The 15,795-nt window shown below is 41.6% G+C and overlaps 1 protein-coding gene across 1 annotated transcript; it reads right to left on the reverse strand.

Annotated features, from left to right (window-relative positions):
* Nucleotides 1-1,140: 1,140 nt before the first annotated feature.
* On the reverse strand, nt 1,141-14,887 carry LOC308524136 (tripartite motif-containing protein 5-like; the record flags this gene model as incomplete). Its single annotated transcript, XM_081098284.1, has 9 exons — nt 14,805-14,887; nt 13,275-13,345; nt 8,947-9,429; nt 7,962-8,057; nt 7,074-7,304; nt 3,566-3,588; nt 2,284-2,384; nt 1,980-2,006; nt 1,141-1,715 (listed from the first exon to the last, which is right to left on the reverse strand). Exons 3-9 carry the CDS (start codon nt 9,364-9,366, stop codon nt 1,141-1,143), a joined length of 1,473 nt encoding a protein of 490 aa, XP_080954410.1. The 5' UTR covers nt 9,367-9,429; nt 13,275-13,345; nt 14,805-14,887.
* Nucleotides 14,888-15,795: the final 908 nt, after the last annotated feature.

A 15,795-nucleotide genomic window follows, 5' to 3' on the forward strand; every position in this document is an offset into this window, starting at 1 on the left:
AATTTAGATTATTTGATCAAGGCTAATGTGCAGTAACACCAGACTTATAATAAAATTTTCACTCATACACACAGTCATGTCTAACCCTGGCAGAGCTGGAGTATTCTAGACAGCAGCACAGATATATCTGGGATCTGAAACATGAGACTTTGGTAAAAACTGCCCATGTGCCCTTGAAAGCAAAACCTGTTTTATGACACACTGACAGTTTAGATTTCTCAGTAATTAGTGGAGAAATATTTATTCAGTTGAGACACTTACATTTTATATACTTAATGAAATTTTTCTTTTCACAGTGATACTAACTATGGTATGGTTTTATTACCAGGATTATTTAAAGAAAACAAATCGGCATTCAGGTATTTTATTCAAAATTCACTGTGCATATTTGGAGAAATTGGACGTGAACTCAGAAATGAGGACACAGAACTTACACTCTTAGTACATATTATTTATGATATTTTCTTATTGCCTGGCTGATGTTGCTCAGTGCTTGAGCATCGACCTGTGCACCAACAGGTCGCTGGTGCAATTCCCAGTCATGGCACATTTCCTGGACACAAGGTCAACCCTCAGTAGGTGGCATGCAGGAGACAGCACTTTAATATTTCTTATCATCAACGTTTCTATCTCTCTCTACCTCTCCCTTCCTCTCTCTCTAAGAAATCAATTTAAAAACCCATATTTAATATTTTCTTCTTCACTCCTTGATGAATAACAAACATCATGGGTAAACAGACAGACCTCTAAGGATTCATTCTGTAGTGAATGACTTCTATTCAAGTCTTCAATAAAAGTTGTTGAAAAGCTTTGCTTCATCTTCTCAGGCAGGGGCAGAGGACATGAGATTGTAGAACTTGGTAGAGATGTTACCTCCATACATGCCTTTTTGTTATGAGGCATTAGTCATTTTCCTTGAGATGATAAAAGTGATGAATTAAGATTCTCTATGAATGCAAATAATACTTTGGGGAAACTATGGCAAGAGGCAAATTGTACACCTTATTGATGAATGAAGGGTGTTCAAATGGGGGGAAAAAAAAACAAGCCCGGAAAAGATATTAAGAACAGTGCAGGTGAGCTCAGCTCATTAGATGCACCCATCGCAGGAGACACTCCAGAGAAGTGGGTGTAAGAGGTTTAAGAGCCTGGAGAACACAGTGTCATGGGGGCAGTGCATTTCATAGGATTGAAATACGGAAACATTTTCTGATAAAAGGAACATGAAGAGAATTTATAGATGAGAAACCCATGGTTAGTGACATTAAAAAAGGAGACAGTGCCAGCATCATAGTCTAGGAAAACTCCAACACGACGGGGAGGAACACTCAGGTACAGGGTTAATGTCGTGGAGTCAGAGGAGGCAGAATCCACAAAAACCTTATATTCAGAATGGTTCTGTAGCCCTATAACCCAGTAACCATATTTAGGCTGAAATCTAGTGCAAAAAGGCTTTCTATTTAAATATTCTCTTTGAACTTCCTTGACAAAGAGGCCAGGGAATGATTTTCCATATACCCCCATTATCCAGGCACGTTTCTGTGACACATCCACCTCCCAGTAATGCTTCCCTGATGTGATAGAAGGTGATCCCAGGACACCATAATCCTCATTATCACCTCTGAGAAACAAAAAATGGACAGGTCTCACTTGTCTCCGATCCTCAGAAATGGCAATATTTGATTTATCCATGGGAGAATCCAGTGTCACGTGTACTGTAGAAAAATTACAGGGTTGGGTGAGGAATCTGACATACTTTATCTGTGACATTGTAAGAGAGTTTTGAGAATAAAATGAGTGGAAAATGGGAAAGATTTGATTTGGTTCTTGAGGAGCATTACTCACTGAAGAAATATAACATATATGTGGGTGTTGGGAGGGAAAACCTGGGTCGTTATACGAGAGACCTAGCAGAAAATGCAAAATTCTAAAAGAAGATGAGGACAAGGTGACTTTGTGATATTGTGATTTCTCCTTACCCCAGTAGCGTCGCACATCTGTGAGTTCTGAAATTAGAAAAAAATCCATAACATCAAATATAGGCAAAATGTTCTGCATCAACACCTATTTTCTCCCCATATCAGGGAAAGACTGGGGTTTATGTAAGTTAGTACATGGAATAGGGGTGAACACGACAATTGACCACTCTCCATTGAATATGCTCTTATAACCAGAATATAATATTTGTCTTTTTATTTCTCCTCCAGCTACACCTTAAACCTGAACTTTAACCCCAACCATAACAACAATCTCACAGCCACCCATTGCTCAAGCATTCCTCACCATTAAACACTTGTAGCATCCCTCCCAGGTCAGGAGCTTGGAGCATTCTCCTTTGCTTCATGGGGAGGGTTTTTGGCTTCTTCAGAGTGAAGGTCTTACTCCTAGAGACAACAAGATAGATCCACACACCTCTGAATTTTTGTCTCTCCAAAACCACTGATTTTATCTACTCACCCCAAGGAGTACTTGAGCCCCCATTCATGGACTCCTGAGAAAGGAGAGAGTAGACTTCTGACCTTGGCACCAGAAGAAATGTGCTCAATCCACTTTCCCCGTTGACTGCTGTCTGCCCTTGGAAAGGCATTGACCTCTCAGAAGTAGTTTATTCCTTTCACAGTGATAACTATCCTCTCCCTTTCTAACTCCTAAAAATCATATGAAATTATGTGTCATAGTGAATTTCTTTAAAATGCAAACTTTGGTACCTTGAAATAAATAAGTATAAGGAAAAGTCGTGACATGGATGTAAATTCCCAGCAATATGACAAGAATGTGAAGATGCAGAACATGGTTCCTTATGTTTGAGATATATCAAGTGTGGAAATACTGTCTGGGAAGAACCAAGACCTTTAAATTCCACTGCCCAGTAGGAGGCCTCCAGAACTACATCTGAGGTTTCAGGTTCTCTGGAAAAAATATAACACTTGGAAAATAAGATATTATGAATGCTATACTACTAGTGGTCTGAATTTCATGTGTTTGGAATAGATTAGTGCAGCCAAGTAGGTCTTCAAATTTAGACACAAAGATACTGCCCTTCCATTCAGATTTCAAAAGTGCATGACCAAGATGGATCAACTGTTTTTCAAAGGGTCAAAATAATCCTTGATATTCAAGTCAGCCTTTGGAAAATAAAGAGAACTATATCTTCTATTCCGAGAGGAGAAATTTAAATATAAAGGAGTTGTCTCAAATTCAGAGTGCTTAGGAGGTAAAGAAGACATGACATTCCCATAGTCAATACATCACCTGTTACATGTGAAAATCTGAGTTAGACAAAGGCATGCATAGAATTTATGAAGTCAGATGGGTCTGATACTGCAACATCTTATACAAACCCAAACTTTGCAACTCCCTCGAGTAAATTGACTACATAAAATCTGGTTTATTGTCAATAGGTATACAATAAACAAGCCATATGTGAACAGAAATTTAAGATAAAACTACATCTAAATGTTTCTGCCCTGAGCAATAGTTTATTCTTATTAATCACCAGGTATCATTAATGTCTTTAAACACTTTTTACAGCACAAAAAGACCATCGCTGGTCTCCCATACATACCTTTCCATAATGCCTTTCACATCCTAAGGAGGAAAGAGACACTATAAGTCATGAAGTAATAAGCTCTTTCACTAACAAAACTTCAACACATCTCCACTCTCCACCCCCCTGATCTGGTGGAAATAGAGATGGTCCTAATGTGAGAGCAGGTTAATATAATGCCTAGTAAAGAAGTCACAGGAACCAGTAACTTAGGAAATTTACTATGTATATTACTTTTCAACAAACAAATTACCTCCTCTTTTCTACACCTTCGTCCATGTTACCAATATTTACTGGTCACTATTCTAAACACTTCAGTATTTACTGTGTTTCAGGGTCTAAAAAGTTTATTCCATATTGTTAACTATTTTCAGTCATCTGACCTTGTTTCTCATCACATCTTCTTGTTACATCCTCTTTCTAAAATCAATAAACACTTATTTTTTTAAAAGTCACCACAAGGCTGGTAGGAGGGAAAATGAAACTGGCTGGTACCACACCCACAGGTGTAAATTATGAAATGGGACCCCAACTCAGCCTGAGAGGCAATCCCACACACTGATGTGCCAATGACAATCAAGGCTCAACTACAACAAGAAAGCATGCACAACTCAAACATTAGACACCCCTAGAGAACCTGGTTCAGATGAACACAGAAACTGCACCACTGGGCCCCAAGGGAAGCCTGCTACATAAGGCCACTCTGCCAAGGCTGGGAGATGTGGCAGATATACCAAACACATAGAAATAAACATAGGAAGGCAGCTGAATGAGGAGACAATGAAACATGTCCCAGATGAAAGATCAGGACAAAATTTCAGAAAAATAACTAAACAAAATGGAGGCAAGCAATCTACCAAATGCAGAATTCTAAATACTGGTTATAAAGATGCTCAATGAACTTAGGAAAGAATAGATTATCTGACTGAGAACTTCAACAAAGAGAGAAGAAACATAGAAAGGAGTTAGAAAGCATAAAAAACACCCAGTGAGAAATGAAAAATACAAAGAAAAAAAGTCTTAAACATGGCAGGAGAAAAGCAGTTAGTTACCTATAAGGGGGCTCCGTAAATATCCCAACTAATTCCTCAACTCAAACTTTGCTGGCCAGAAGGGAGTGGCATGATATATTCAAAGTGATGGAAAGCAAAGACCTACAACCTAGATTCTTCTACCCAGCAAGGCTATTTATTATTATTATTATTAGCAAGGCTATTATTTAAAATTGAAGGAGACATAAAGAGCGTCCTAGATAAGAAAAAGCTCAAGGAGATAATCACCACCAAATCAGTATAATAAGAAAGGTTAAAGAGACTTAAGAAAAGGAGAAAATAAAAAGCAAAAATGTAAATAAGAAAATCATCATGATGTGGAAGCCGTGACCAACATTGTCAACCAGCTCCACCTGACAAATAAAGACCCTTTCACCCAATCAATACACACTTCAAATTATTTTCAAATTCACATAAAAATATGGACATATAATATTTTAGTAGAAAAGCAAGTCAACACATCTATAAAGTTGAAATAATAAAACATATGCTTTCTGATTAGAAAGGAATTAAATTTAAAACATGCAACAGAAAAAAAAGTAAAAAATCACCAGGTGATTGTACATTAAACAACACCATTTCAAATATTTTAAGGGTTAAGATAAAAATAACAAAGCAAATTTGAAAAAAAGTTAAATTGATTCAAAATATCAAGGCCCAGCAGGTGGAGCTCAGTGCTTAAGGGCTGACTTATGAACCAGGAGGTCAAGGTTCAATTCCCAGTCAGGGCACACACCAGGGTTGCAGGCTCCATCTCCAGTAGGGGGCATGCAAGTGATAGCTGATCAATGATTGTCTCTCATCATTGATGTTTCTATCTCTCTCTCCCTCTCACTTTCTCTCTGAAATCAATAAAAAACAAACAGATAAGTAAATAATCCAAATGTCTGGAATACAGCTAAGACAATGCATTTATAACAGTAAAAACTGTAAGCGAAAAGACGATAAAGTCAGGGGTCAAAATTCCTACTTTAAGCCTTGGGTGGTATAGCTCAGTGGTGAGAGTGTCGTCCCAGAACCAAAGACTCCCACATTCATTTTCTGGTGAAGAGCATGTACCTGTGTTGCAGGTTTGATCCCTGGCCTCCTTTGGTGTGTGTGCCATAGGCAACCAATGAATGTACCCCTCCCTCACTGGATGTTTCTCTCTCTCTCTCTCTCTCTCTCTCTCTCTCTCTCTCTCTCTCTCCCTTCCTCCTTATCTGCTTCCCTTCCTCCCTTTCATTCTTTCTAAACTCTAAAAATTAATGGAAAAAATATCCTAGGGTGAGGATTAACAAAATAAAATAAACAAAAAAATTCTCACTCTAATAAACTAGAAAAATAACAAAAAATTAAATTCAATGCACACACACAGAAACACATGCACACTCTCATATATCAATGTGCATTTACATACACACACAAAGGAAACTATATAAGTGAGAGTAGAAACCTGTGATATAGAAAGGTTAAATATAAATCATAAATAAATAAATAAATAATAACACAGTAAAATTTATTCTAAAAAATATCAATGAGCCCTGGCTAGTTTGGCTCACTAGATAGAGCATTGCCCCGCAGACTGAAGGGTCCTGGGTCAATTCCAGTCAAGGGTACATGCCCCAGTTGCAGGCTTGATCTCCAGTAGGGGGCATGCAGGAGGCAGCTGATCAATAATTCTCTCTTATCATGGATGTTTCTATCTCTCTCACCTTCTGCCTTTCTCTCTAAAATCAATAAATATATATTAAAAAGCAAACAAACCAAAAAATGTCAGTGACCTTGACAAATTATAACTTACTGGACCAAAAATAATCACAAAATCAGAAACAAAAGAGGAGCCATTACTGATAGTATTGTAGAAATGAAAAATATTCTAAGAAATAATGACTAATTTCATGCTTATGAATCTGACAACTTAAAATGGACAAATTTCTACAATGATGTACATTACCAAGAACTGACTCAAAAAACATTAAAAAAAAACTGAGAAAACCTAATACAAGTAAAAAAAATATTTTAAACTTTTCCATTAACATAAAGGCCCAGAGTGAAATGATTTCACTGGTAAATGTACGGAAATAAAAAATAAATAATGCTAATCCTTCACAACTGTTTATTCAGAAAATTCAGAAAGAAAGAAAAACTTCAACTTATTCTAAAAAGAAAAACGACAACTCTTGTATCATGAAGAGATACCTGAATAAATTTCTAGGCTAGATCACAGACACAAGGGCCTACAGAATACAAGGAATCTTCTCTTCACAGTCAATTTTGTACTTTAATTGATACATTAATAAGAACCAGATGTTTCCTTGTTGTTCATGCACTCAACAATTCCAATAACCTCTGAAACAGATGCAGGGAAGGGTCACTGCAAGACCAATGGAACCCCAGTGTCAACACCACAAACAACGACCACACAGCAGAGAAGGAAACTTAGTCTTAATTTTTCTTAAGTTCAGATGCTGGGGCTTATTTCTAAGTCTTACCTGCAGCATCTCTACTGCTGACCCCTGCAACCGATGCTCCAGATCTGAGATGAGATCTCTCAACAACTTCCTCTGCTGGGTCAGCTCACTCTCAGCCTGAGCCAGGTCATCGAGATTCTCTGCCGCCTCCTTCTCCAGCCTTTGCAGCTCCTTTTGCTCCTCACTGGCCAGGATACCTCTCAGTTGTTTAAAATAATCCTGGACATTTTTCAGCTCATGTTCTATCTGATCCTTCAGGAATGAGAAAGAAAGACAGGGACTCAAGTTATCAGGCAGAGTGGGATCCAGAAAAGGAAGTATTTGATTTGGATGTTCTCAGAGCGAAGAGAGATGGAAGCAGAGGAGCAATTCTTGGGGAGGCTGATTTTCCCCATTATTTCATCTTCATCACATTCCAAAATAATGCTCTCATGTCTACATTATTGAAGCCAAACCCGAAACAAAATGGGACACCTGGGTGTGGCTCAGCTCCCAGAGCTGCCCAGGACAGTGATGCCTCCATGCATTACTCCTCACCCCACCCCACCGCAGCCTAAGTTGAGCTCCTGGAACAGAGCCATGAACCATTGGTAACTGTCTTCCCTGGAAGAGTTTAAGGCTCAAAAAAAAAAAAAAAAGAAAAAAGAAAAGATAAATGAATGTAAAATTCACTAGCATTCTCACCATAGAGTCTATCTATGGGAATAACTAACCTCCAAATATCAGCATTATTTTTGTGACATGCTTATTTTCAGCCCTATTTCTACCAGGGAAAGAATATACAATGGCTAATCAATGACTCTGGACATATCAACTGTCAGAAAACAAGAAGGAAGGGAGCTCCTTGTGACTAAAACCCAAAGTCATGCCCAGATTCTTGGATAATTACCAGAAAAAGTCTCCTCCTACCTTCTTGGAAGTTCTCTCTTCTTCAAGGTTATCATCCAATTTTTCACCTTCCTGATGCTCTGCCCTCAGCCTGTCCAGAGCTGCCTGGAGCTTTTCCTATGGGAGAGGATTCACTTCAGGGTTAAGCTATGGGCTCTCTCCTCATCAGAAGAGAGGTTTAGTGGGAAGAAAATCATGTTCATCTCTAAAGAAACTGTAAAATGACCATTAGAATCTTTGATTTGAAGGGAACATGAAGTGGTTATGTGTTCTTTAAGACTCAGATGATAGAATTCACCATTACTATGTCAAGAGAAGACTGGTTCTCTTTGCCCTAGAACAGCAGTTCTCAACCTGTGGGTCGAGAACCCTTTGGGGGTCGTACGACCCTTTCACAGGGATCACCTAAGACCATCGGAAAACACATATATAATTACATATGGTTTTTGTGATTAATAACTATGCTTTAATTATGTTCAATTTGTATCAATGAAAATACATCCTGCATATCAGATGTTTACATTATGATTCATAACAGTAGCAAAATTACAGTTATGAAGTTGCAACAAAATACTTCTATGGTTAGGGGTCACCACAACATGAGGAACTGTATTAAAGGGTCGTGGCATTAGGAAAGTTGAGAACCACTGCCCTAGAAGAAAATACTTGATCCGTTATTAAGGAAAGAACTTAGGTCTCCATCCACCCAGCTGCCCAGTTACCCCTCATGTCTAAAGAGATGATAACAGCTTTGCTTGTGCACCAAACCTCTACCTATTAGCACAAAGTCTGAAAATATCTACTGTCCTTTAGAGTCTGCTCATCATTTGTAATTGTGTGGAATGTATACAAATGTCCTTCAGGCCTTGGAAGGTGAACATAGGAAGAAAAGTGATCACAGGCTCCAGGACTGTGGTGGCAAGATAATTACAGTCAAATACAAAAGTTGAGATTTCCCATCAAGTGCTATTTTCTGCCCTGTCTTTCCTCCATCCCAGTCTGTTACCTTGTACTCCTGGGCAATCTCCTCCATGAGGAAGGTGTGGTGACCACGGTGCTCTCGAGACCGCTCACAAAGCCAGCAAATGATCTTCTCATCCTCCTGGCAGAAGAGCAGGAGTTTCTCTCCATGGCGCACACAGAGATCTGTCTTTTGCTCCTCCTGTGGGCTCAACTTGACCTCCCTAAGGGCCTCCACAATGTTGGCCACATGTCGATTGGGACGCAGGTTCTCAGGCTGATAAGTGATCCTGCACACTGGGCAGCTGCTCTCTCCTTGGAAGATCATGGACTCTCTGTTGTTTGCAGTGATACAGGCTTGGCAAAATGTGTGCCCACAGTCCAGGCTCATGGGTTCTGTTAGGAGCTCCAGGCAGATGGGGCATGTTACCTCCTCCTTCATGTTCACCAGGATTCCTGAAGCCATCGCAGCTGCTCCCCTGCTCCTTTCTCTCCTGATCTGAGGCTTCTGTTGCTCAATGACCACTGCCTGATTGGAAAGATTAAAGGGGAGCAGAGTAAGAATGGTAGGAATAAATGTTGCTAATTATATAAAAATTAAGGATGAAGCAAGAATAGATGTAAAAGGACAAAAAATAAAAGGTAGAGAGACAAGGCAAGAAGCATGGTGATCTAGAAAAAAAATACTATTTGTAATAATATTATTTATGTTTATTTTTTTGTTAATCCTCACTTGAGGATTTTTTTGTCATTGATTTTTAGACAGAGTGGAAGGGAGAGAGGGGTAGAGAAAGAAACACACACACAAAGAGAGAGAGAGAGAGAGAGAGAGAGAGAGAGAGAGAGAGAGAGAGAGAGAGAGAGAGAGATATGAATGTGAGAGAGACAGATAAATTGGTTGTCTGCAACAGATACACAAATCTGGGTGGTGATCAAACTTGCAACCCTGGTAAGTGTCCATGACCCTTCCATGCACAAGACAACACTCTAACCACTGAGAAATTCCAGCCAGGCACATAAGAATTTTAAATAGTTTTATTTAACGTTTTCATTTGTGCAATGGTTGTTATTGTCATTTACTGTTACTAAACCAAAGGATGACCCAAGGCCTTTTTTTACAAACAAAAGATGTTTGCGTGACCCAGCATCTCTCCAACTTAATCTTTCCTATACCAAACACATCTCCAAACCACTTTTGGGTCTGGGCTTTTATACCTGTTCGTTCATCAGGCATTGCTATCCTGGTGTCAGTAGGACTCAGTTTCATCCTTCAGTTAACAATCTCCTTCCGTGTTCCTTTATCAGAAAGACCTGCTCTGGGTATCGGGCCTACACCAGCAGTCAGACATCCCTCTTGCAATCCAGGACCACTGGCTCCTATCCGCTCATCTGCCTGCCTGCCTGATTGCCCCTAATGACTTTGCCCTCCTGCCTGATTGCCCCTAACCACTCTACCTGCCTAACTGATTGCCCCTAAATCCTCTGCCTGGCTGTCTGATTGCCCCTAACCACTTTGCCTGCCTGCCTGATTGCCCCTTACCACTTTGCCACCTGCCTGAAAACCCCTAAGCACTCTGCCTGCCTGTCTGATGCCCATAACTGCTCCACTGCCTGCCTGATTGCCCCTAAGTGCTCTCCCCTGCTGTTCTGATAACCCCTATGTGCTCTCCCCTGCTGGCCTGATCGCCACTAAATGCTCTCCCCTGCCGGCCTGATCGCCCTCAACAGCTCTCCCCTGGCATCCTGATCACCTGTAACCACCTCTGCCTTGGCCCCCACCACCGTGGCTTTGTTTGGAAGGATGTCTGGAAGGACATCCAGAAGATGTTTGGTCTATCCGTTCTAATTAGCATATTACCCTTTTATTAGTATAGATAATATGTGACAATGTATTTGTGTAATGGCATGAGCAAACCCTTTATCAGATGTGTACATAAAGTTAGTGAGTGACTTACAGAGACCATTTATTTTCAATACACAGAGTTGCAATGATTCTAATGTATTCAGGGTCCCCCTTCCTACCTTACAGGGTTAATTAAAGACAATGTAGGTAACTTAGGAGGTTCTGGGGAGTCTTGTTGGATAAATAGTACAATTTCATGTTTGCCTGGAAATATGCCAAAAATATGGACAGGAGCCTAATGGTGTGTATGTATATTGATGATGGGGAGGGAGATAGCATAAAGATGTGCATAGGATCACACAAGTCACATATCTGAAAAAATAGAAACACAGATGAAGTAAATATCAGTCTTGCAAAAGAAATCTCAAAATATTAGGCAAGATCATTCAACTAATTTTTCATCACTATGAATTACATGCTAAAAACTAAACTAATACCCACACACACAGAAATGAGTCTAAACAGAGAGTTTAAACCACTGGGACCCTGACATCTACCTGGAAAGTAACAGTAATTAAATCATATATATACAAGCTGATGTGAAAAACACTACTAGAGAGATGTGCATGTCGTTGGGAAATCAAATTATTGGGGCAGATAACGGGTTGTCCAGCAATTCAGACTGAAATACCTAAGGGCTGAACTGAAACCTGAGGAAGATGAAGGAAGTAAGGCATATGGGAGAGCAAAACAATTTATTAGGTAAAGGAAATGACCCGTTCACTGAAGATGCACCACATTGTCTGAGGTGGAAAATGCCAGTGTGGCTCGTGTGAGAAAACTGCTAGGCCTTTGGCATCACATGAGCCTGCAGTGACCTGTGGCACTTAGTGAATTAGGTAACGTTTAGGAACACTTTGCCAAGAGCAAAAGTAATCACCAGTGTAGGGCTGTGGAGTAATCGGTGGATCCAGTGGGGAATTGGGAAGATGAGTTGGATGCACATACAGTTGCCCAGGGGAGAGATGATGATAGCTTTCAGGACAAGAAGATGAAGGACATGGAGAGCAAGTGATGAGTGAAACATAGCCTGTGGTAAGAAGAAAGGATTGACAGTTAGATTAGATTATGGAGAACAAAAGGTAAACATCAGGCCTGGCTTCTTTCTTCCTAGAAAAATAATATTGGATAAGTTTTCTAATAAGTTTTTCTTTTGTTTTTCTTGTCTGGAAACATCATGAGGCCATAATAAAGTGGAAGATCAGCTTCCTTACAAGGCCAGATTGTTGATAGCAAAATTAGCCTAATGTAGAAAGTGCATTTGGATTAAGGAGGATTTCATATAGACCTCAAATGCCAGTTAATATGCTTAAATTTTATTTTTCATAAGGGGATTGTGACTTTTATAACCAACGTGTATCCTTATGGCCCAGGGATGCAATGCCTACGGGCTTTCACAAGGTAATTTGCACTCTGTAGCTCTAGGCTTACATAAACTTTAGTGGTCTCACACACATCTACTAAGTCTGGCTTCTTAAAAGGCTGAGATGACAGAAATAAAGTACCTTCCATAGCCCTGTGAAGAACACCACTAATAGCTTCCCTAAGGCAGCCAATGTCAGCATGCCCTGCCTCCTGTCCTGTATCCTCAGCTCAGCTAAGTGACCCTGACAGCTTATATCTCACAGGTCACAAGATGGTAATGACCATCCAAATTGGAGATGATGCTGGTGGTCATTCAAAGAGGCTTGGACAAAAAGGACCACATGCTAACCTGACGAGCTCAGGAAAGGCTTGTGTGGTAGCCTTGCAAATTCAGAGACCTAAAGTAACCACAGAGGATGGTCTGAAATTAAAAGTTTTTAAACTGAAAGAGCAGTTTTGTTGGCTAGTCATATCCTAGGCTGGCCTTTTTGCCTGACAAAGTCAATCTTTACTTTAACTGAGCCTGTCTAGTGTCCTTTTGCATCTACAATAACATATAGTTGGAATGTCAAGGTAATTTTCCTTTTTGTCTGGACCCCACAAGGCACCACTGTACAGAGACCACAAACACCCTCATTGTTATTGAGCTAATTGTTGACTGTTAACTATCCTACACCTACATAAGTAAAAGAAGAATGTGTCTATCATTTTACTTTCTATCCAATCCCAGAGGTTCCATACCCTCCCCTCTTTGCTTTCTTCTGCCTCAGCCTCCCCCATCTATCACCAATGGATTTCATGTAACACACTTACACCTTCTCTTTTGATTCTAATGTATAATACAAGGTGCAAAACTGCCATTCTCTGGAGCATTATGTCAATCCATTGAGAATCTGCTTCCAGCCATTGTGGACAGTTTGGCTTAAATAAACACACAGAACTTCCTGACAGGTTTAAATCTTTCTTTCTTTCTTTTTTTTTTTTTTTGAAGGGAGGGCCCTGAGGGAGGGGGGGAAGAGGAAGGGGGGAGGGGGGAGCGGTTTGAATGCTTCTTAAGTTACCAGAGGGTATCACGGAGCATAACACAGTGATGCTCACTCTCCCACCTGGACTCGGTATGGCCCTGCGGCTACAGTCTAGGATCGGGAGCTCTCTCAGGAACTTCAGGTAAATGGGACTATGAAGCAAAAATGAAAGAAAAGATCTTAGTCTTGATGGTTGCCAAAGTTTGATGGTAAAGAAAGATCTGCAGAATAAGTTAGTAAATTTTTCCCTTTGCTCTGTTCTCCGAAGGGAAAATTATAAAGGCTGCATGGAGAGGAATTTAGACTCACGAACACTGCCTCCTAGTGCCATGGTCATCATACGTGAAGGGAACCTGATGAGGAATGAGGCTGAAGGAGAACAGACGTGTATTCCAGCTAGTGGTCCAGATACTGAAAACAGCCCAGAGCCACATGCAGTTAGCCCCTGGCTGCAGGATCAGGGATAGACATTGTTGCAGGGTAGCTATCATTTAATATCTATCCCTGGTTTATGACTCCAGCATGATCCAAACTTAGGGTAGGAGTCTCCAAAAATTTTGCACCTCATCCATGAGCCAACCAATCCTGAGACCCACCAGGAGCCTGAAGAGGAGGGAGGAGCAGGTATGCATTCTGCCTTGGGGCTGCAGAATTTATTTTTATGGTGGGGCTACAAGGAGCTAAGGTCAAAGCAGCTGCTGCCACAGGACACAGAAGAGGAAAATGCAGAGGAGCTTGAGTCCTCACACATGGAGTCTGACCCTGCACTACCTACGCAGCGACTAGGGTTCCACAGAAGGCAGGGAGATAGATATGGGAACAGGAGTGGTGTCTGCGCTGGAAGGATATCACACATGTGAAGCCCATCTTTGAGTTCTTAGGTGTTTGTGCCCCACAAGAGGCTCTCTGGGGACCTGCACCAGATACCTGAACCCACAGAGTGTCTGCCATCAGAAAGGAATAAGGCTTGTGTCCAGAGAACCCTAGGGGTGTAGGGTACAGGTAATTCCTCTTTGAAAGGGCAGGTGCACAGGGCTTAAAGATTTTATAGGACTTGCTCCATGACCCGCGCAAAATCAGAGGTTTGAAAAGTGCCTAAAGGAAATCCTTCTCCTGCAGGAGGAGTGGAAGCGTGTTGGACTCTCACTTGAGGCTCAGACCTGGAGAATGATGGCTACTTGGTGTTCCACCCCTAACTCATGAGACCAGGGCTGCATGTCTCTCTAACCAGTCAGTGCTCCTGGGTGTGCCCGCCCCATTCCTCTGCTGAAGCCCCGCCCACAGAGCTGACTGTGGAGTGCTAGGCCCCAACCCCCTCCCAGGGGCATCACCCTTGCCCCACCTTCAGGACGCTACTGGATTGGCCTCTGCCAGCCACCAAGGTCCCCGCCCCAGCTATTGGGCTAGGGCAGCCCTCACAGAGGAGCCCCTTGAGTCCCAGGCTCTGGTTGTGGGGGTGGGAGAGGTTGCATTTTCCTGCCCAGAGGTCTGAAATAATGAAAGACAAGGTTGTTGGCAGACTAGCACCCTCCATCCCCCACCTGCCACCCCACCCCGGCACCACTCCCCTGCTCATCCCAGGCAAGGCTCAGAGAGCAGAGAAAAACTCACCTCCAATCTTCCAGGGATAAAGGCCTATTCAGTTGTTCTGGAGTCTCAGCCTGAGGGCAGAAGTGGTGATAATTCACTCTCCAAACCAGCTGCAGGAGGAGCAGAGTGAAAATGAAAGTTAAATTTTTAGGGGAGGGGCAGGAAAGAAGAAAATCTATGGACCAATGAGAGGCTTTCACAAAGACCTCCAGGAAATACTAACACTTTGTGCCTTAGCTCAGAGGGGCCAATGACTACATTCTTAATCCTATCTCAGTTCTCCTTCCAGAAGCTGTTCTCATGGCTCTCACAGTAACTCATCCTCTGGAGAACTAGGCTGACCTGAGCTGTGACTGTCACACACATCACCCTCATCTTGTTCCCTTAGGGATGAGGTGTCATGAGGAGGGAATGAAATACCTCCTTCACCACAGGGAGGACCCTCCCTGAAGGCCCACCTGAGGCAGTGATCCTGGCAGCTCTCCCCTGTCCTGTCCCTACCAGCTAAGCTAAGTGACCCTGGCCAACATGTGTCCTGGCCGTCCTGTGAGAGGGAACGGCTGCCCAAATCTGAAGTTACCTCAGGTGGTCAGCCATGGGGGGATCATGGAGTGGTAGCACCGTGATGCTGGCTTGCAGAACCTGGATTCAATAAGGACAAGATGACACTTTTCCTAAATGAACTGCACAGATCAAACTACATGATGTATCATCTGATGGGCAAAGTTTTCTAATACCATTTAACATATAATCTTTATAGTCTTAACATAATAGAAATGAAAGAGCAAAGTAATTGTGAGGAATTACTTTATGAGTCAGCATGACTGTCCACTGGTTGCCCAGATTAAATATTATTTCTGAGTGTGTCTGTGAGGGTGTTTCCAGATGAGATTAGCATTTGGATCTTTGGTCACAATAAATTAGATTAAGGGTCTAAGCCAGCGGTTCTCAACCTGTGGGTCGCGACCACTTTGGTGGTCAAAGGACCCTTTCACAGGGGTCGCCTAAGACC

Source organism: Myotis nattereri (assembly GCF_964212035.1).
Source record: "Myotis nattereri genome assembly, chromosome: 9".
NCBI lineage: Eukaryota > Metazoa > Chordata > Mammalia > Chiroptera > Vespertilionidae > Myotis > Myotis nattereri.